Source organism: Zonotrichia leucophrys, chromosome 3 (genome assembly GCF_028769735.1).
Source record: "Zonotrichia leucophrys gambelii isolate GWCS_2022_RI chromosome 3, RI_Zleu_2.0, whole genome shotgun sequence".
Lineage (NCBI taxonomy): Eukaryota > Metazoa > Chordata > Aves > Passeriformes > Passerellidae > Zonotrichia > Zonotrichia leucophrys.
This window is the reverse complement of record NC_088172.1, coordinates 56,575,869-56,599,085: the sequence shown is the minus strand read 5'-3', so window position 1 is coordinate 56,599,085 and position 23,217 is coordinate 56,575,869. Positions and strand designations below refer to the sequence as shown.

Sequence of the window (23,217 nt, the reverse complement as noted above, 5' to 3'; positions counted from 1 at the left end):
CCCCCAAACAGTATTTTGGTTCTCAATAAAGCTCAAGCAAAGACCATGTAAGTAATATGAACTGAGAGAGCTTCAAAAGCACATTTAGGCTTCAGAACAAAAGCTAACAGTCATAAAGAGGCAAGGACACACATTTTTCTTCTTAGATTTTTTTTATTTATATATAAAAATGGTTCAACTGTACACTATTTACAGGACTTTCATTACAGATTTCAGCCCAATGATTGCATCCATTTAAAGAATCTAGAAAGAGTATTAATAAACAAGAACTTCATAGTTAAGGGACTGAACTATAAAAAAAACACACTAAAGGAATCTACACAGGTCACCTTTTCCTAAGATAAGAGGTGCTTTGTATTTGGTTTGTCATTTTGGTTGTATGTTTTTAATATGTGCTGAAACTATTAATCTGAGCCAAGTACAACATCTCTTACTTACTCAACTGTTTACATGGAACCACTTCAGAGCAACTGGCTATTCCTAATAACCTGAGAAAAACAGGTATTCTCAAACAAGTTTCTTTTTTTGCAATCTCCTATGAAGGATAAAAAAAAAATAAAAGTATGTGCATCTGTTCCAGGCAACTGTCTTGTTTGCACAGATGTCAGTATATTTGACAAATTTTTTTTAAACTAATTATTGACTTATGTGGAAAACCACACAAAAGCAGATTTGATGTTTCTGTGCCAGTGCACAGTACTGCCATAATACTTCATTGTTAACTGCACATCTAATAATAAAAATTACAATATCCACTCAAGAACAAGAACTAAAGAAGTTCTTAAAAATGTTGGCAGGTATGAGGCCAAAGTTTTGGAAGTTCTCTTTCACAGGGGAGTCTTACCTCATCACCCAAATCACCTTGAAGTGAGAGAAAGGGAGGAGTGCTGAGGAGCCAGGACAAGAGTAAAAATCAGCTGAAAAAGTTTGAAGTGGCAAAACCTTCTAAGTGTGTCACACTGGATAGCTGATAGCCCTATAAAAGGCATTAATATTACATTATTTTTAATGTATAAATGTTAGGCACTTTCATATTCTGGATCAAGGTGCAATGTATGAATATTAAGCTCAAGCAGACTACTTAATCACAAGAATATTAATCAATTAAGCAAACTCAATTAGGTGAAAATGTATAGATAAATACTACCTGACAGGTTACAAATGACATTGCTCAAATATTTTGTGTAACAGAACTTGCAAAAGCAAAGCTAACCAGCTGTAGCTGAAAAGGCATTTCCATTCCCAAGAAGTCCTCACACTGCAAGCTGCTGGATTGCAGCCAGATTAGCACCATGACTTGCCCTACTCTTAGGCTTTCAATATCACTACTGGCACCTGCTAAAAACAGGACTGCTGGTAACAGAGCTTACTGACCCAGAAACACATCTTGTCTCACTGTGGCCTCACATTTTCAGCTAGTCAAAGCAAGTAAAAGAATCCTGTGCTTTGTGCACCCCTAAACTTCTTTATTTCACAATCAGAAAAGCTCTAAGCTGGCCTGAGCAATTTAAACATCTAAACTATCCCTGTGCCACTAGGTAAGTATGAAGCACACACAGGACAGATTGCACAGATGGTGCTAGTTCAGTGGCTTCTATATTTACAGCTCAGAAATTTTGATTTAAAAGTATATTTAACCTTGTTTTATTTCAAGAGCAGATCTGTTGTATATATATATGTGATATAGTACAAAGCACTCACACTGCTGTTATTGATTCTCAGCTTCTAAAATAACACCACCTTTCCAATACATGTGACTATCTGCCATGACAATTTTTTCCCCTATGTTATGATATATTTTTGAGTCATTTCTTATTGATCTTAACAATGATGTTCTTAATGATAGCCTAGCTCCTGGCTGGGTCCTTACTCACACACGACTTCATGGGATTTGAAAGATTCAGAAGAATGTACAATGTAGTTGCATTGCAGGGGCAAGAGACAAGAACCTGAGATAGTGACTTGGTTTTAAGATGTGTCTATCTGCATTCCTCTTCCATTGTGTCAGCAAAGGAAAATCTTCCAGAACAATGAAACACTTAGCTCACACAAAACTAAGATGCTAAGACTTAGTTCTAACAGCAACAGGGTTTCCTGATGAACTGCTAAGAATGTAAACGTAGTTTTTAAAAAAATAACATGCTTCTGACAGAATCTTGGGTTTGTGGCAGATACATCAAATCCAACAACTGCCAGAGCTAATTCCTGACCTCTTTTTTTGACAAAACTGACAGAAGGAAAACAAGCTACCAAGTGCAAGGTTAAATACTCTGAGCAGTTGCAAAGAAAATACTCAGCAAATTGTCTGGTCAGAAACTTGTTCCCAAAAACAAGACTAACTTTACAGTTTCTAATGTTCTCTTTATCCCTTCAGAGCCAAGTTTAACTTAAGCACTTCTCTGACATTTATGAATTCCTGAGGTATTTACTGCAATTCATATTCATCAATAAACCTCCAAACTCAGAAAGAAATTACATCAACTCCCATCTCTTCACAAGACACAGCTGCTCATCTACTTTGTAGACAGCCTGCTAGGAGCTTCAGTGATGAACAGCATCACTACCTGGAAAGTCAGTTTAACTGAAGTTTCAAGTGCAATTAATGCTGATTTTCAAAAAGCCTTCTCATAACACCAAAAGTGTTATTTTCTGTACCTCTGCCATGGGGGTACACACTAGTGCATCTGAGCAGTAAGTCACTAAGCACTGCCTTCTAGGAACACAACCCAGAACATGATATTGAAAAAGTTGCTAAGGGGTCTCATTATGTTTGAATATAATGCAGGACCAAATCACAGCCAGCTAACAATTACTAATTGGGCTTTCCATTACATCATAATTACAAAATTCACCTGCTTGATTTGGCTTTTCCTAAAATTATCAAAACCCTGGTAACCCATCTGTTATCCTTCCTGTGAGTAGTGATGGGAAAAATAGCTATTGTCTTTAAATCTTTTGTACCATTGTGGTCAATATCTGATATAGACAAGAACAGAGGCACTCCTGAAACAGCTGTATAAACTAACTTCACCTTAACAATACTCATGTCACTGAGAAATGTAAGGACAGAAGTACGGTGACACTGGTTTCCCTTTAAAACCACCTGCTGTAACAGGCTGACAATTCTGACCATCCTATAGAAATGTCTTTTAAAACAAACCCACAATTTTGTGTAAATGGGTAATGTGTAAAACTTGTACCCGTAAAGTGTTCTTTTTTCCTGAACAAAACTTCATTAAAAATTGCTATAAATATTTCCTACAAATACAAAATACCTATTGGATCTTGATAAAGGGAAATAACTGGATTGCATGGATTTCAATATGAAAAAAAATATAAAATTCTTATTACTCAGTTTTCAAAACTACAACTCTATGATACAAAATTCAGAAGGCTGTCAGATGAAAATAAAACTTATGAAGTACAACTTAATCACGCTATTTTTCTGTCGTATTGAGACATATTTTTAGAGGGTGATTTTACGTAATTCCTGAGTTATGTTATTGAAACAGGGGAAATGGCAGTGATTTTCATCCTGCTAGAAAAAAATGCTTGGAAGGAGTTCTATTCATTTCTATTTAGAGAACATATTGTTCTAAAAATTACGATGGAAGTGTCCCAGAAGAAAACAGGCTTTTGAATTTTGAGGACATTTTCTAAAGAATTTGTGCAACCACTCATTAGACATTTTTTTCTCAGTGATGATCAGTCAGCTTGCTAATACATTCTGCCAGAATGTGACAGGGTTATTCACACCACTAGGTGATCCAAATGGGTGCTGCTGTATTGAAGTCAACAGCAAAGACTACAGATTCACAGAATTGTTAGAGTTGGGAGGAACCTCTGAAAATCCACCCTCCTGGCAAGGCAGGGTCACCTTGAGCAGATGACACAGGAATGAGTTCAGGTGGGTGTTGAATGTCCTCAGAAAGGGAGACTCCGTGATCTCCTTGGGGAGCCCCTTCCAATGCTTTGGCACCCATCCTCAATGCAAAGAAGATCTTCCTCATGTTGAGGTGAACTTCTTGTGTTCTTAGTTTATGGCCATTACTTCTTACTTCTTTGACATGGAATCAAATTCTTAAGATACCCAGGAAGAGCTTATAGGCATAATCTTATTTAAAAGAAATAAGAGCACTTAATATAAAAATACTCTTCAAAAGAAGAAGATAAGCAAGAGGATACCTCCAGTAATAGTAAAAACTCTCAAATATTTCTTGCACATGTCTATCATAATCAAGTGAAGTATTTCCTAAGCATTATGTTCATTGAACTAATTTTGAACAAGATTTGAAGCAGAAGTGAATAATGGTAGAGACGCTGTTTTATAGTTGATGGTATGTTTTCTATAGAGTACTGTTAAAAAACACAGCTCTATTCCAAATAGGAAATAATGAGTTATATAATATATAAACGCATTTTAAAAAGTGGTTATTATGAAATTTCCCCACACATCTTATGCCATTTTCAGGTACTATTTTCAATTGTGCACTGATCAGAACAAGTACAACTTGTAGATGCTCACAATTTAACCCAGACTTTCCACAGGTTTTAGTAATGCTGTTCTTTCTGAGTTGTGGTAAAGCACTTCAGCACTTCATCCTGGCTACTCAGTTGGCCTGTAAGCATTCACAGGCTGCTCTTCACCAACATCTATCATCAGCATATCCAATGGAACATGAGGCTTGTCATAGCCAGAAAACTTGAAGCAGCTGCTTGGAACCACTGTTTGCTGTGTTTCTGTGGTAGCAATCTCTGACCCTGAAGACTTACTGCAAATATCCATTTGGCTACTGTTAGAAATGAAGTAACTCTCTTTTCCTTCACAATTCTGTTCATCAGCATCAAAAGAGACCTCCTCTGTGCTTTCCTGCACAGGCACCTCTTCTGCTTTGGCTGGTGCCTCTGGGGAAGGGACAGAAGATTCTCCATCACAGGAACTGACAGGACTAACAGTTTGTTCTTTTGGCTCTATCACCAGCAAGGTTACTTCACCATTCACTGGTAGCTCCGAGTGGGCTGATATCACAGACATATACTTCCCCTCTGATCTTGGTCCCATTAGGGCACCCGTGTTCAGGTTTCTCATCACACTGACCTAAATGGGAAAAAAAAAAACCAAACAACTTTGAGTTTGAAAGCTGGAAAAATATGTAAGTTGATAATAACAAATTTAACAACACTATTACCAATTCTAAAACAAAACTGCAAAATTAAAATCTGGCACAGTCACTGGCCTATGTCCATGAGTTCAACTGTTCCAGTAACACTTGTATGCAAGATCTCAAAAATGCTTACTTTGGGCAAGCATATTTGCAAGGATCAAATCCATTTCATGTCACCCACTACCTTGTGAAGTTTCCAACATAGAGGAAAGCAGCAAAACAAAACCACAATGTAATACTCTTCAGCTGGGGAAACCTTTCATACTCTATAGCTAATGAGTGCAACTTACAGTGCCTGTATTTCTAGCACCTGTCCTAGCCAGGAGGGAAGTCAACAACACACCCAGTAACTTCTTCTATGCTGAAGTCTCTCAGCTTACTTCACAGAGCCACTAAGCAGTCCCTCAATGCTGCAACAAACTTTCATGTTTCACTTTGAAATCCCTCCACAAGTTGATCGTATGAATTCTTTCAATGGCAAGGCCCCAGCTTGTTTTAAACAATTACAGTATGCCTTCAGGCTGCTTAGATTCTTTAGACTTTTTTTTAATGTCTTTTCAAGAGTGCATACAAATGAAAAACAAAGTAGGGTAAATTTTTAGCTATTTGAAGGTGTTCCCTAAAGATAGCAGAACACCTAGGGAGAAAGAGTTAATAGTGTCCTTTCACAAATTTTGTAATTCACTATGTATGTGTATCACACAATATCAAGTATTACAGATCCATGAATTTCTTAATGAAAATACACAATCATTGTTTTTTTCAGATACTTTGTAAAAAATAATCTGCCTGAAAATTCCGATGGAGGCAAATTTGGAAGAAAGAGATGTGCACAGGAGAAGGAAAGACGTAAAGGAAGGAAAGACGTAAAGGAAGGAAAGAAAGTAAAATAACATTAAGAAAAATTACAAACAGACACAAAGAACCTCCCAGTCTGTACAAGTGTAAGAACTGAGAGGGCCATCAAAACCAGATGATCCAATCTGACTCTGCTTTTCAAGAATCTTCTCTGATTAAAAGGTTGTGAGACTGTAGCTTTACATTCCTACCTTCAGAGCACGCTGACTTCAACAGAACCTGCTTTCATCTCTCACTGCAGCCTGATTACCTTACCCCTCAGCAGCCCTGATACCTGTTGATGTTACTCTGTGGCTAAGGCTGGATCAATAAAAGCATCACAATTTAGGAAAACCAACCAGCCAAACACCACCACCACAAGTCAAGCAAACAGTCCCTGAAGAGCAGTTACTGGTCATCTAAGTCACCTTTACAAACAGCTGTGTGAACATCACTAAGGTGAGGCAATCCCCCAGGGAATTAAGGGTTGCCACTGGAAAGTGGATTCAGGTGGCTCCTGACACACTACAGCTAGCTGCCACTCAACCATCAGTGTCTCTGGATCTTCATTTTCTGTTATGGAAATAGAATACTATATAAAGAATATTCAGAGTAAATCTCCATGAGAATTCATGGAAACCACTCATTCATAAGAAGCAGATAAAAGTTAGTTGCAAGTAACAGATTACAATCAATATTGGGTAGATACTGAAAATGTTAAGAACACCATAAAGGATTAATACACTTTTTGAGAATCTCTTTATACAAGTATATTGGATATATACCCAGAATATTGGGTACTCATGCTATACAACACTGATCTTGAAGGAACCAGCATCTATAGTTTTTTGGGGTGGGAGTTAGCAAACATCTGACTCTAATAATCACACAGCAAGTGACAAGGGAAGGTAATTCTCTGTGTAAGGTGGAATACTTGAGGAATGTGAATTACAAGAAAGTATTACAGAAACCATAGTCAAAAGCTGCATTTTCAGCTTTCCATCTCTCCCCATACCAGTACAGGCTAAACAGAAGTTAAAGACAAAACCCGGTTGTTTCTGTCCTTTTAGGATTTTCACACAGCTTTAAAAAAATCACAATCCTAAAATGTGTTAAAGGATCACCTTGCATTCTACACAGGTCCAGCATTTCACAGTGAGCACTGCCAATACTTTGAGACTGGGGATAAAACATATTCTCTGAACAAGAACATCCAAGACTTCTCAAAAAGGAAACCCATTTTTCTCTTGACAAATTTCTGACCAAGGCAAGACGGTGCAAAGACACTCCTATTCCCATTCATGAAAGAAGGAAGCGATCAGAAGAAAAAAGTCCCATGTGTTTCCTGGTATCAAAGGTTTTCTAAAAGCCACTGAGTCATAACTACAAGACAACTTAGCAACTCATGCAGTTGTTTCTAGCTTCAAAGATAAGAATCAGTTTATTACAGTAACTGAATGCTTATTACAGTAACATTCAAAAGATCTTATGCAACAAGGGTAATTATGATACGGTTGCTATTTGAAGAAAATTATTTACTATAGGTGAGTTAATATTTTTCTTTTATTCACATTACCTAGCAAACTGACAGCCAGTGATGGGTATCAGCAGCATTTCCTGGCATGTGCAGGTACTCACATAACTTCCCATCTCCAATAACAGGACCTGAGCTTTCAGGGCTTTCACCGTCTCAACAGACTAGTGAGACACACTGCTGAAAGGCAGGCTCAAGGACACAGATAAATAACACATCCCAAGGAATCCATAACAGCTAAGGTAATTACTAATTCTTTCTTAACTTCCTTGTCTGATGATGTGCCCACCTATGAGTTCCAAGTAATTTTCAGGTGGACATTTAACGAAGGAGAATTTGAGAACTCCATTCCAAATCTTATTACGATGATGGCAAAAATCTTTGTGGTCTTTGCATGGTTCCACAAAACATGAACTTTATAAAGAGAAGACTATGTTACTGCCCCCCTATAGATGCTCACAGGGGAAAAAAAAAGTTTTCACAAAAGCAATGAAGCAGCTTCTGTCTTCTAACATGACAATTATTTGTGGCCAGTGTCAGTCAATATTTACAGGAACAATTAGTTTCTCCACATCAAAAATATATCTTGTATAACCAAAGAGCAAAGCCTTGTCATTCCTGTCAGAACCAGAAAAACCACCAGCAGAAAACAGAAAAGCAGGTTTAAGTAAGACTCAACTTTCACTTTTGTCTTGAGAGTAAATGTTTTCTACTCCCAAAAATATCTGCCACCATTCAAATACAAAAGACACTGAAGAAAAAGACAGGGAAGTTAAAGCAGAGAGAGATGCCCACAGAAAATTATGGTCAGGTTCCTTTAAAAGTAGGTATGCCCTTATCATAAATCTTAGAACAAAAAGCTAGTATAGGAACAGCTACAGGACAAATTGCAATGACTGAAGACAACGGGTGGAAAGAGACAGCTTCCTGCAATACTTTTTATGAGATAAATAAAAAGGAGTTTTAACTACAGCTGAACTGCTGAAAGATCAGATTCCCTTGATCCAGGCAGAAGACTAACATGACATCTTGTAAAGGAATCTGTCCAACTTCACATACCCATAGTTCTGGTAGGATCCTACTGTTTATCACGATGTTTAAACATTTAAACAAACATGTCTTCTGATGAAGACAATCAATCATTGCCTGTATCAAATGACAGCTGCACTGTGGAAGTAGGACCAAGACATGACTGATGAGCAATTCCTGGGAGTCACAAACAGCATAAAAAATACAGTATAAAAGCTCTGGAGCTCTAACTGGCAATGGAATTTTTTTCTTTCCTCTGACTATGTAAGACTTGCAAAGGTAGCTGCTCGATGGTTACTCTTTCTCATTTTCCCTTCTGTTGGAAAACTCCAAATTGCTGGAAGTCACTCAAATGATGTTTTAGCATCTACTTAAAGGTGCCAGGAAGGAGATCACAGAAAATTAGCAGTCCTAAGGTAGGAAATCTTGCACAGGCTTTTAACAGGTGGAAGAACTCCCTAGATGTTTTATTTTCAGACAAGCTCAGGAAAGGCACAATGATGATAACCTGTACAGAAAGAAATGCCCAGCACATATTCAAAGGTCAGTAACAGGCTCCAAGTGCCATTAAGCCTATTAAGATAATGTCATATAATTAAACTTATAATTCATATTAATTAAATTATTTGCTCATTATTTCAAATGATTAACCATAAAATAATTATGCTTGTTATTAATTGCTCATTTTACAATCCCACAGTATTCACATCACCTATCCTGAAACTACCTCTATGAGCTCTACAACTTATATTTGTCATTAGAATCTTCATTGGAAATGGACAGAAATACAGAATACCCTGTTTTGGAAGGAACCAACAAGAATTGGTGGCTAGTTCTTGACTCCAGCCAGGGCAACCTAAGAGTTAAACCACACATCTCAGAGCATGGGCCAAATGCTTCTTGAATAGTATTTGGACAGTGACCACTTCCCAGGGGAGCTGTCTCAGTGCCTGATCACCTAGCTAACAATATTTATAAACAGTTAAAGGCTTTATTCAGCTCCTTAGCAATAAAATGTGATGTAGCATGTGAATCATACTGTGATAGTGGAACCTAGGAACCACAAAGTAACATCTAGCCCACTAAAACAAGAATATGGGCACACATGAGTTTCTGCAAGGTGAACTCAATGAAGTTGGACCATGCATCAGGAGGCTCACAGGTGTTAAGGAGCACACATTCTATTTGTGATATTCTGCTTCCTAATCCTTTAAATCAGATATCACAGTGCTACTGGAAACCCAAAATAAGAATGGATCCGTTGAGTACAGCACTGGATCCACTGATCACAGCACTGTAATCCTGCATGAGCCATCTTTTGCTCATGAATGGTCTTCACAGAAATTACTGTTGCATGTACATAGGGCACAAAGTTACATATTCAGAGAAGAACACCCTGGTGTGTCTCCAGTGTTTGCTTTGATACTGGGGCCTAGTTGGAGATGTCAGAGAGGTTTCCCTCATCTGATTTTTTAAAGCCTACAGTGTGAATGGCTACCTCCAAACTAGTCCCCTGGCTTCATCACAGTCAGTGCAAACAGGAATTTTAGAAAGCATTTTGTCTGACCAGAAGTGCATATAATTTCAGAACAAGATGAATCATCTTGTGCTGCAGAAGCTGGTGGACTAGATCACCACTTTACTACAAAGGAACCACCTCTGGCTCGGCATCTCCACTTAGTCAGAGCAATCTCGCCTCCTGATATTCTATTCCAAAGAACACAAATTCCAGAGGAATCTTGGGCATTCACTATGGAGATGTCATTTTAAAGGGTTTTGAAACTGAACACCAGACAATGGAATCGAACATTATTGTCTACTCTCTATAAATGAGACTTCCTCCATCCATTGAGAAGATATCCTTACTGTGATTTCTGTTTACTACTCTGTTTACTGCCTCAGGTGGCAGCTCTTTGAAGTTGTGGTAGTTCATGTTGTGACTAACACGACACCAGGAGAACATTACAACAGTAGTTCTTAGATAGCCACTCTGGCCTGACATGAAACCAAGAAGTGCTGCTGCTCTTTAAGGAACATCCACTCTGTTTCCTAAGGATGGCTACAGGAAGGTTTTTAAATAGAGCAGCTGTTGACTTCTCTTCCCTGTGACTGCTCAGCGTGAGAACAGACTTCCCCATGTCCTTCTTCCCTCTTCCTACAGAGCTATTACTCCCTCCCCTTACTCTGCACATTACTAAGAATATTGTAGCAATTAGCAGAATTGCCAATACTACCATTTAATGAAGGAATCTCACAGCTCCTGCAACAGGACAAAGGGAAATGGGCACAAACTGAATTTTTTCTGAATGTAAGAAAAACTGTGAGGGTGGTTTAACATTGGAATAGATTTCCCACAGTAGCTGTGGAGTCCCCTTCTTTGCAGGCATTCAAAAGCCATCTGGATATGCTCATGGCTAACCTGCCGCTGCGCTTGAGCAAGAGGCTCTGGGTAGATGACCTCAAAAAGTGTCTTCTCAAATCAGTGATTCTGTGGCTTTGTGTCTCTGCTACTAGAGTGAACACAAACCTGCCTAGGTATGCACACATGGAGTTTTTAAGAACCAAGTTTTGAAACTAGACCAACTACTGCTACTTCAGTTAAAGAGAGACTGAAGTCTAGCCCTAAAAAACTAAGAGGCATCTGGTTGCAAAGGCTATCAGAATATTAGACTGGCATAAATTCTAAATATCTATGAGACCATGGTAAAAAAGCCAAAAAAAACCCAATCAAAGAAACCCAAGAGATTGGCATAAACGTACAGCAGTTACAGAACTTACCAAAGACTTAGGCAGCTGTATGTTGTTTTTCCTTAGTTTCTTGCAGCCACAATATACTGTCGGTATTACCGTCAAGATCCCAATAACAACACACAGAATGATGATATCATGTGTACCTAAGAAGTTAAAGCAAAATCTACTAAGAATTTTGGAAAAACAAGCCCCTGCTGTATTATTTAAAATCATTTCAGAAATTTTAATAGCTCAGAATGCTTAGCTGTGTGAATTTTTCAATCTACTATCCTTTTTCACTCAGAAAAACTTAATCCATAAGACTTTTATGGAGTAAATAAAAATTAGAATGACAGAAGCTTTTCAGGTTATATAAACATAATCACATTTTTACAGAAATAAATGAATTTTGCAATTAATTTTTTGTTCCTTAGAGATGACAGATGAGGATAATGAGATTTGTACACCTCCTATGTGATAGCATATTAACTGACATAACTACAAGAGTTTATGTACAATAGAAGTAAAATATTTTATCTTTCAAAACACAGAATTGTTAATGACTACAGTAGGACTCCACTAGCCTGACTCTCCTTAATGCCCTCCCTCATCCAGCTCCTCCTGTGTGTTCAAGAAAACTGCTTCTATCTATTTTATCTCTTTACTGAAATTACAGGTCATGATGAAGTAAACCACAATGCCTGTAAGATGTTTGGAGATAAAAATTTGGGTCACTATTTGCTTTTCGTTCTCTTTAATTAAGAAAAAGACCATAATATCTTAATTTCATGACCATAAATTTATAGTTGCTTCCAGTTAAAAGTATATACGCATTACTCAATGATGAGGCTGAGCAAAAAGCCAGCTGCTAGAACAGACAATGCCTATGAAAACCATATAGCTCAGTGAATGATCCATTTGTGAATTTTTAATTACACCAGTGTTCATGTGCAACAGAAGTAGGTTTTGTAATATCAACACAGGAAAAACACCCCCCAAAAAATTCAGGGTTACTTGAAAATAATATACATAATAATAATGATTTGTAAAGGGCAGAACTGTCAAAGTGCATTTGGAAAAGATTGACTAAGCTTTCCCTATTTTTTCTATTCTCCCAAAGGCACCTCAAGCATCAAATACTTGCTAGATCAGATCTGTCTTCAGATTCAGTATGTTCTTAATATAGCATTTGAATCCTCTTACTCAGTGTCTGCCTGAGAGGAACAGGAGTGCAAATTTCCTCTGATGGAGTGCCAAATATCAGAAAATCAAAATTTGCTTTTGCTGAAACACAGTAAGTGGAACTTTCAGGAAGGATTGGAATTTTGAGGCTACACTTATGCATTGTACAGTTGTCATCTTCGAACTCTTCAGTCTGAAAAAAGAATGGAAGACATGTTATATCATTTGACTCACTAGAACAATGTTACAGCACCTTCCACTACTTCCAAAAATGTTACAACACTATTAGATGTGTTTCCCACATCACTCATATACCTTGCAAAAGCTGTGTGACCACAGTACTGGCCACCTTAAGATGTTATATTTGATCAGAGCATAGTATTTTCCAGCTAAAATTTCTGCTGTTTATAGTAGAGATTCACAGTTATAAAACTTTCACTGGATGCATATGAAAAGCTAACTGTAATTGAACACACCTGTCGTAATTTTCCTCACCTTCACCCTCCATGATTGCTAAATAAACTGGTATAAATACCTTGAAAGGCAATTTTCTTAAAGGAAATGTCTCTTTAGACAAATGAGAGGGGCACAAGTTAAGTTACAAATATTTGCATGTATGCAGACACAGCAGCATGTGATCCAGTAACACCTATCTTGTGTACAGTTAATGTAATAATCTAATTTTTGTAGTAAGCACTCATTTGGACAACTAAAATACAGACCTTTGGCTCACATATCTCACTGTAATGGGCTCAGCATTTTAGGTGTTCAACTACCTATTAGTTCCATGCGTCATTTGTATAGACAATTAAGGTAAACAAGTGTTTTGAATTTTAACTGTTATTTCTGGAACCTACCTCATTTTTACTATTCCGAACAGTCACCAAGTAGCCAAGAGACGAATAAATGTCAATACAAGAAAGAGGGAATACAGGATGGTGAATATCAACCATGATTTCATCACCATGTCTTGAGATGTTCAGTTTTGGTGGTCCTATTTTTCCTGCAACACATTGCACCACTGCTATTAGGCCAAAACTTTTAACATAAAATACAGTATTTATTGTTAGCTTTCCAAAATTCATCAGAGATTTACATAGGGCACAAAGAAAGAAAGTAAGAAAAGAATTACATCTTTATTTCCGTGCTGTGAATATTGCATAGCTGTGGTAAGACCTCTCTGTTGCTTAGAAGTAATGGAGGCATTTGGATACATAAACTAATCAGCTTCTAAAATGGAAACAGATTGTGCATGATGAATTTCACTGTTAAGCAATTTCACTTTCCAACACAGATAAGATCATAAAAATTCAGCTGACAACAGAAAAAACTTACAGCAATTAAACATATACATGAATGAGAACCAAACACAAGATCCTGCTGACTAGACCCCACCATCAATCACCTCAGTTAAAAACAATACTACACTGAAACAAAGGCTATATGAAAAGCTAAACAAATCTCACCATGAGCATCCAAAGTTTCCAAAGTTTGGATTTCCCATGGCAATGACCTATGTGAATTTTTGCGTCTAATGGTCTGACTGAACACAAGTTTCTTGTTCAATGGGAAAAGGATTTTGTCTCTTTTCTCCATACATGGCTACCAGTTTTCTGGAAACTGTCACACTGAGCATTACTACCATGACTTGTGTCCTTTTGTCAAACTATAGAAACCAGACACTATTTCAAGCAATAGGACTCGAGTGCGAATGGAATCACAGCAGAAAGCAAAGAGGGACTCCACTCCTTCAGCTCCAGCAATGCAGAAATCCAGCTCTGGTTAAAGCATAGCCCAAGTCAGATAGAACCTCATGGGCCAGCTTCTCCCTGGAAGCTGTATGTTGGGAACAGTGCAAGCATGGTAAGAAGTCTCTCGGTCCTTCCTGACTCTGTTGCATTTCCTTTGCACTGCACATGCAGTGCCAGGGCCTGCCACATTGGACTGTAGACACAAAATTTACTTTTACAGTACTGATGTTGAAGTCTGATTTTTTCCAAAGCAGCCTGAAGGATTTACATGACAAACTAGTTACTTAGTTATCCAGTTACAGCTTTTAGTATTTCCTAGACACCTGAAGCTATCAGTACATGGCATTCTAGTGTCAAGCAATAAATGGCTACTTCAGTGATGCCTAAAGATCCATGTTGTCTGGTGACAGCTTCCTGCCCTAAACTGGTGTCTGGAACATGGGAAGGATTCAGAGTGCACCATCAGCATCATCTTCTTGCCTTTAGACATTTTGAAACCTACTCAGACACTCAGTAAGAGCTAGCAAGCACCATGAAGTTCCTACTAAGCAATCATCATGCTTCCTTTCATCCTGAACTCCTGGCTTTAAGATATTCCCAAATGCAACGCAGTAACAGAGCAAAAGGAATAATTACTAACTCCCTAAATTTTTGGAAAAAATTACAAGGTTTAGTTTAGATACAACTTACCATGCTTTTGCAAAATAAACTCATTTGTCTCAACATATTCAGACTGTTCTGACCCAACAACAGCTTTAACTTTAAGCCAATGAGATGAATAAGGTTCACATATTTCCTCTGAGACATCACAAAAATGAGCTGAAGTGTTCACACAGGTTGAGACCTCCTTATATTCACCTAAACTGTAAAACAGAGCAAGTAATAATTAATACAATTTCAACAATTCTGTAAAATACACTGCCTGTAACAAAAAAAACTGTGAGGGTGGCCAGGACCTGTGAGGGCACAAATTGCCCAGGCAGGTTGTGGAGTCTCCTCCCCCAGGGATATTCAAAAGCCAACTGGACATAATCATGGATGACCTGCTCAAGCAAGGGCTTTGGACCAGATGACCTCCAGAGATGCCTGCCAACCTCAACCATTCTATAACTTGACAAATTTTGTCTTAATTTACGCTTAAGCAACCTTCATCCTACATGACTTTACCACATAGAAACAAGAGAATTTACCATGGACTGACTATTTTTATGTTCTTCTAGAGAATATCAGGTATAGGAAATAATGAAATAGTAAGAACTTACTTGTAAGGCTTGATTTCCACAATAAAATGAGGAGTTTCAGAAATAGGTGGGTACTGCCAATGCAAAACTGTTTTGAAATTTTCAGATGTTACTACAACTCCCGTTGGTGAAGGCACTAGAATGAAGAGAACAATTGCACTTTGATAAACAGACCTTTCAAACACAAGAATGTACTTCTAAATTATTTGGGAAAAGCAACATGGTAGACATGAATTTCATAAATACTTCCCCCAAATGAGCTTGTCTGTCAGCAGTAAAAACACCTATGAGCCCTGTAAGCTAATTAATACTCACCTCTCCTGCACAGACAGCTTTTGTCCTCCTTGCAACACCAGATCAACCATGCCCACTGAAAGCAAGTCCCTCAGACAGCCTGTATCAGGTCCATAAGCAGTGATGATTATACCCCTGTGTTGGTCTTTTACAGATATAACAGCAAGACAGGTTCTAAGACTTCACTCAAGGTAGAGATTACCCCAGTTCCTGTAGATTTCTCTTGCTGTTCAGAAACTGAATTGGAATGGATGGGCTGGGAGATGGTACCAGAGCTGGAGTATCAAGGCCAAAATACAACAGGCTCCTAGGGTAAGCCTGGATTCCCTATGACTTTCTAACTGATACCTCTATCACTCCAGCAGTCTTTCCAGTAAGCTGCGATGCCCAAAATAAACTACAAACATTTGTAAGGAATTTGAACACTGAAGCTATAAAGTAGTTCCATTTGAAGGAATGCATCTGAAGCATCCTTTAGCCAACAACATCAGAGGTAATGTAGTAAAGCAATCAAAAATAAAAAGCAACACTGACAGTTTCCCATATGCAGCAAGTATCTGTTTCAAGCAGCAACCTCAAGAGGGCCATCAAGGGAGCAGCTGCAGGGGAAGGAATATTACAGGATCCTGTAAATGCTGAAGGCTGCCACATGACACTCAGGAAGAGAAGAGAAATTAAGGTCACCCAACTGAATTTAACTGTTTCAACTCAGCTTCTCGATGTCTGGTTTGGCACCCCTAGTATTCTAAATGTGGCTTTTACAAAATGCTGAGGGAACTCATATTAGACCTGCTCTTGTTCACAAAGCAAGTACTACAACTTCACTCTGTGATATATATTTAGGGAAAGTAAATAATTTTCACATCCTGAGAACAAGACCACAAATATAACACATTACTGAAAGCGATACATAGAAGCTGAGATATGCTATTGACAACCACAAAGGTTTGATTTAATATAGGTCATTCTGCAAGCAATACTGTGGTTTGTTTTAATAAGAGTGGTATTTCAGCTATTGGAAGAAGAGGAACATAATCATCAAATTCACAACCACAAGAAAAAAAAAAGGTGACAAGTTGACAGAAAAGGTGTCAAGCACACAGACAGGCGAAAGCACATACACGTTACTTCAAATATGCACTTTTAAGCCAGTGCAGCTAGCCTTACAAAATTTTAATTTTTGTGCACTGTTACACAAAAACACCTGCTTAACACAAGGGGTTGACCCCAGAGCACTGAAGGAGGTAGCAAATGTTACAGTAGGACCCCTCCACGATCTGCCTAAGGCTTGGGGAGGTCCCTGGTGACTAGTAGCTAGCAATGCACTGCCTAAAGCAAAACTTAATTCAATGAACTGGACCTTTCCAAGATGTAAAAATGAGACAGCCTTCAAAGCCTGATACTTGCATCTTGTGCAAGACTGAAATTCCTTCCCTCATTCTGGCATTACTGTACACACAGAGGGATTTGTCACCACTGCTTACACAAGCAGTGCAATAATGCTTACACAAGCAGTGCAGTAATGCACTTCACTGCTTACACAGTTGAAGTGCAATAACGCACGTAACAAAACAGGGCCTGATGAAACCACAACACAGAGTTTATGGTACAGCTATCTGAGACAACAGCAGCCCTAACAGCCATAAAAGTTCATTCAAGTCATATGTGACTTTTAAACATCATTTATGCACTGAAATACAGACTGAAAGCACAAACTGAAAGCTTGAAAAGACAAACTGTGGAAAAAATAACAAGTAAAAGTGTATTTTCAAAGTTTGCTCCTTTCGTTTGTTTCTAACGGAAATCCAAAAATCTTTATATTCCCAAAGTGACACATCATAGGCTTATAAGCCACTTTAACAGGCCAAAGAGGACAACAGTTTGAACTTTGCCACAGTCATGGTTAACTCATCATTTAAAGACCTACAACTGCAATAGTACCCAGTCAGTCCCTTCTGGGCCCCTGACTGGGAGAAGCGTGCCTTCCCAGTGCCAGCCCTGTACTCTACTTGCAGTTGAGTGTCAGCTCACAGATTCACAGAATATTCTGAGTTGGAAGGGACCCACAAGGACCACTGAATCTAAATCTTATGTAAGTGGCCCATAGGGGGACCTGAGCTCACATATCCACTTAAACTGCAGCCAGAAAGGGTAGGAGCTCTGAGGACTTCACAAATGCAAAAAAGTCACTCTCCATAGCTTTTGCCACCCATGAAAATGAAGAAAATGGAAAAAAGATCATATACATATGCATTACCTTTAAATGCTTCTGCAGTACTCTGCAGCCATATGCACTATAAAAAAACCCAAACAGAAAAAAGGTGGCAAAAAGGCAACCAATACTCTGAAAGATGGATTCAGAAGGCAGCAAGTCAATGCTAAGGATGAAAATAATACAAAAAAAATAATTTCATCTATTTCTGAAGGCTGCATTTCCTTTTCTTTTTCTTTTTTTGTGCTCACCTTGGGATTCAAAGGGTTTGAGATAACAGACTTGACTGGGATGTACTAGACTGAATTTACAACTAAGTGCTGTTTAGCTCCTGTGGCTTGCCCTGAGGCTTGCTTTCCTGACTGTATATTCCTTTCCTGAGCGTATATTCGAGTCCAGTGCTCCTTGCTCACTGCTTGCAGTACCGCTTATCACCTCCCGTAGTGTGTCCGGGAATATTCCAGCAACAGCCATGGTGATACACAGGGACTGGCAAGAGGCCAGGGTATTGCTGCTTTCTTTGTTTTATCACACCCAGTAGATAAAGTGGGGGGAAGAAGCTGGAAGGATGGTTGGAGAGATGGTGTTTGTCTTCCCAAGTAACCCTTACCCGTGATGGGGCCCTGCTCTCCTGGAAATGGCTGAGCACCTGCCTGCCCATGGGAAGCAGTGGATGAATTCCTTGCTTTGCTTATGTGCAGAGCTTTTGCTTCCCCTGTTAAACTGTCTTTATATCAATCCATGAGTTCTCCAGCTTTTACCCTTCTGATCCTCTCCCCAGTCCTGCTGATAACAGAGCAAACAAACCTAGGGTTTTGTTAAACCTTGACAAAACGGTCCTCCTAATTATTTATATCCTCACTTCAATCTGTTCTAAATAAAAAAAAAAATGGCCTGCACTAAAAGCAGAGTGCAGCCATCTCCATCTGGGGGCTAGAGGAGAGTTAGGAGCACTGCCCAGCACTACAGCACCAAAACTGGGCAGGAAGAGGTCAGTGCTCACCACAGGCGGCAGGAGCACCAAGCACGTGCCTTGGGGAGGAACGGGAAGTGTCTGTCAGAGCAGCGGCTCTGCCTTCTGCCACGCTCCCCTTCGAGGCAGCACAGCTGGGTTAGCACAGCCCCCTCTGCGCCCTCTGTCAGGCCGGGCACTGAACACGTCCTGCTCCTGTCAGACTGCTGGAGGGAACCTGCCTGTTGGCTGTGCTTGGTTGGGAGCCTGGCAAGCACCCAGGAGCAAGGTAATGAAGAAATTTTGTACCTGCTAGCTGACTCTGGCTTTCTTTTAAGAGGCAGCAGCCACGAGGTGTATGTGAAAATGCTTGCATGTGTTTGCCTTGGACAACTTTCATTTATTCCTCCAAAAGTAACCCAGGACATGCATTTCTCTTGTAATGCCACTCCCATACCTGAGTGGTACTTCCTTAAAAAATTTACTGAAAACAAGCTTAAATTAATGTTTGTAAAACAATTTATGCAGAAGGTTCTACCAGAAGTTCTCGAAAGACCTCAAAGCCACAAAGGAATTGGTTTACAAATTAAATGAGTACCATGATGCGTAAAATTCAAAGCTAATGATTTTTTAAATAATTACTGGAATGAACTCAAGTATCGTGGATAAACATTATACACAGTAGACAGAGCATTTTTACAGTTTCTATTTACAACAGAATTTTATTTTCTAAGGGCTCAGAGGTTTGACACTGTTCTATGGAGTTTTTAAAATCATTGTTTATGATAAAAATCTCCACAAGGTTGTAAGCTGTACTAAGAGGAGAGGCAGACTGAGATCATCATCTTGAGAAAAACCACAGCAAGTTGCACAAGATGGACACTTAAAAAATCAGATGTAATAATACAAGCTAAATATTGTTTTATCTATTTTATGAGGGTCCATCGCTTTTGCTATAGCTGTAAAGTGTTGTAATAGATGATATCTAAATACAGCACTTTCTACCATCTAATTTGCTTTTGTTTACAGCTTGACAGTAAATTGATATGAATGTCAGTAATCTGAATCATAAAAAACAACAAGGCCACCATGATTATCACACACAACAGGAAGTCAGCTGCCTGAATGAACTACACACATCCTTGGAAATGTGGCTTACAATGTGCAGAAAGCACCTGAACTGCTGCCATAGCCTCTAAATCTTCTTCACCTTGACCACGGACCTTGTCTTCCAGGATACTAGACTTAGAGTTCCCATCAACAAGCGCCCAGCTCCAGCATGGAGTCAGAGGCCTATCAATGCAGGCACACAGGGCACCCAGCTGCAGGAAATGCAGGTGTTCCAACTGCTGCTGGGTTAGCTGGCCTTGTTCCTTTTCTAAGAAAACAGTGTCCTATAACGGAAGGTGAAGATGACTGAACATTTCCTCATTACACACTCAGCCTTAATATATGTATTACACTACTGGCACTTTGAAAGCCCTATAAGATTTAAGGGGAAAAAAAAATTATCATACAACTGTTGCCATGGAAATTCTGGGCTCCTCTGTACAGGAGACATGGAGCCCGTGGAGCAGGTTCAGCAGAGAGCTACAAACTGATCAAGGGATTGGGGCACCTCCATTATGAGGAAAGGCTGAGGGAGCTGGGCCTGTTTCATTAAGAGATAAACAAGAGGGGACTTCATCAATATCCACAAGTATCTGAAGCAGGAGTGAAAGGAGAGAGTGTCTCACTGGTGCCAAGCAACAGAACAAGAGGCAACGGGCAGAAACTAATGCACAGAAACCTCCACCTGAATATGAGGCAGAACTTCCTTACTATGTGAGTGACCAAGCACTGGAATAGATTGCCCAGAAAGGCTGTGGAGTCTCCCTTACTGGAAATACTCAAGAGGGAGATGCTATCCTGGATGCTATCCTATGCCATGTGCCCTGGGAGGACCATGATGGAGCAGGAAAAGGCTGGACCACATGACCCATTGTGCTCACTTCCAACCTGACCCATTCTGCTATCCTATATGTGACAGCATCATAAACATGGTTCAGACTTCCCTTTCCACCTTAATTCTTCCCCTGTAGTTCAGCACATCTGCTTGCACCAATATTATAACAAAGTAAGTTATTAGTAATTACAAATAAAACCATGCTACACCATAGCACTACTCTCTGTGTTTACAGAGATAACTGTCATGCTGGACTAGGCTGGATTATAGCAGGTTTGTTTGACAAGCGATTTACTGGTATTGTGCTTTTTACCCTAAAAATGCTTAATACAATGTAGAAGTGGCATATTTTACTAGCAATTAAGGCATGCCCTTAAAAAGAGACTAAGTCAGAGCAAACAAGACAATATTTAACATATCGAGCTATCTTACTGATCCAATGGAGGAAAAAGATAGTATACCTGCAAAGTTCAGCAGTCATAATCAGACACCAAGTCAAATGAAGTGGATATTCAAAATGCAAACTATTAAGGGACAATAATGAAGGCAGATTATTATTTTTAGCACCACCAGTCCATATCAGAAAAAGCTAAGCAGACTTCCAAAGCATGATGTGGCCCATGCTCAGGGGCAACCAAGTTCAGTCACTTCACCAGGGCATGGATCTGAACTCCAAGAAATCTCCATTTGCAGAATCCAAGCAACCTGGGCACACAGCCAGCTCTCAGCAGTCTCAATAAAAACTAAATGCACGTTCCCTTTCGACTATTAGACAGCAACCTCTGTTTTTAATTAACTTTTACAGTTTAAAATGAAACTACTAAGCCCATTTTTTCCATAATTTACTTGCCGGGCAAACAGAGAGAACACTGCTCTCCGCTGGCAAGCCATCCCTCCCCAGGAGCGCTTGGCCAACATGTGCGTGTCCCAGGCCGCGACCCCGATACCTTCTTTACACTCCCCAGCCCTGTGCTCCCCATTTTCGACCCGAATTTCCCAGTTTCTCTACTCTGTACACGTGAAGCCATAAAGTACAGCGGAGCAGGCCGGTCCGACGCACACGCCGCTCCAGCTGGGCGAGCCAAAATGCGCGAACAGCCGAGACAAGTCTGATGTCACCAGCGCGCCGCCAGACGGCCTCCGGGGCCAGCCTGAGCCGCGCACCCACCGAGCTCGGCCGGGCCCCTCGGCGGGAGCACGGCACAGCCCCGGGCAGCGGGGGCTCCTCCCGCCGCCGCCGCCCGCCCGCACCGCCCCGACGGCTCCCTGCGCCCGCAGCGGCCGGCGGCAGCGACGCGGGGCCGGCGGCTCCACCGGCGGCGCTCGGTCCGGGGGGTGCCGGGGCACCGCCGGTGCCGGTGCCGCCGCCCCGCAGGCGACACGTGCCGCCCATCAGCCGGTCGGCCTGCCCGGGCCGCCCCATCCCCCCGTCCCGCCCCGCCCGTTACCTGCGGGAGGCTGCTCCTCTTGGGAAGCCGCGCTCCGGCGGGGCGCCAGCAGCGCCGCCACAGCCAGGAGGGACAGCGGCACCCGCATGGCGCCCGGCGGGGACCGAGCGGAGGCCGCCGCCCCGCACACACAGCCCCGCGGCGCTCCCACGCCTGCTCCCGCCCCGCTCCGCTGCAGCGCCTGCGCCGAGCAGGAAGGGGCGGGATGCCCGGCAGTGATAGTGCGGGGGCGGACGGCGGCCTGGAGGTCACAGCCGGGCAGCGCCCGGGGGGCGCCGGGGGAAGGGGAGGAGGGGACCCGGGGACGCCACGGAAGCGTGCGTTGGCGGCTGCGGCGGCCCCGGCCCCGGCAATGAGGAAGATGTTGTGCTCCGATAGACCTTTGCTGGCTTTGTCAATGCTCTGTTTGAAGTGCTGCTGCTGGGCCATACCTGCCAGCCCCAGCCTCCTGGAAAGCACCGTCCAGCTCGACATGTTGCGACTTGTGCTCGCTCCCCATTTCTTAAAAAACACGAGATGTTCACTCTGCAGAGTGTTCCAGAAACAGCACACTGAGCTCATACACGTAGAGGAATCCTAACTTACACTGGCAGGCTTTATTCTTTCTTGGAAATAACCTAAATGTATGTGCAAAACATTGAAGTTTGCTGAGCGAGATGCAGACTGCAGTTTTTGCCACCTTGCTGTTCCTGTGTATCCCATCCAGTGTCCCAATGCCAGGTGATTGTGTGCCTTAACCTTTTAAAGTCAAGGCCACCCTGGGCCAGATGAGTAGAAGGACACAGAAGAACCCTCCTCTGCTGCATGCCTCTGCAGCTGTGATGTTGATGTAGCAGCTATATAAGCTCTTGTCAGTGATTTTGCAAATTGTGCTTTTTTCAGACCTTAAATGGAGGC

At 40.7% G+C, this 23,217-nt stretch overlaps 1 protein-coding gene across 1 annotated transcript; it reads right to left on the bottom strand.

Annotated features, from left to right (window-relative positions):
* Positions 1–170: 170 nt before the first annotated feature.
* IFNGR1 (interferon gamma receptor 1) lies at positions 171–22,486 on the bottom strand. Its single transcript, XM_064708339.1, has 7 exons — positions 22,321–22,486; positions 15,491–15,605; positions 14,919–15,091; positions 13,335–13,480; positions 12,499–12,670; positions 11,344–11,459; positions 171–5,098 (listed from the first exon to the last, which is right to left on the bottom strand). The coding sequence occupies exons 1-7, from the start codon at positions 22,406–22,408 to the stop codon at positions 4,607–4,609; spliced, it is 1,302 nt and encodes a 433-aa protein (XP_064564409.1). The 5' UTR covers positions 22,409–22,486; the 3' UTR covers positions 171–4,606.
* Between the last annotated feature and the right edge of the window lie 731 nt (positions 22,487–23,217).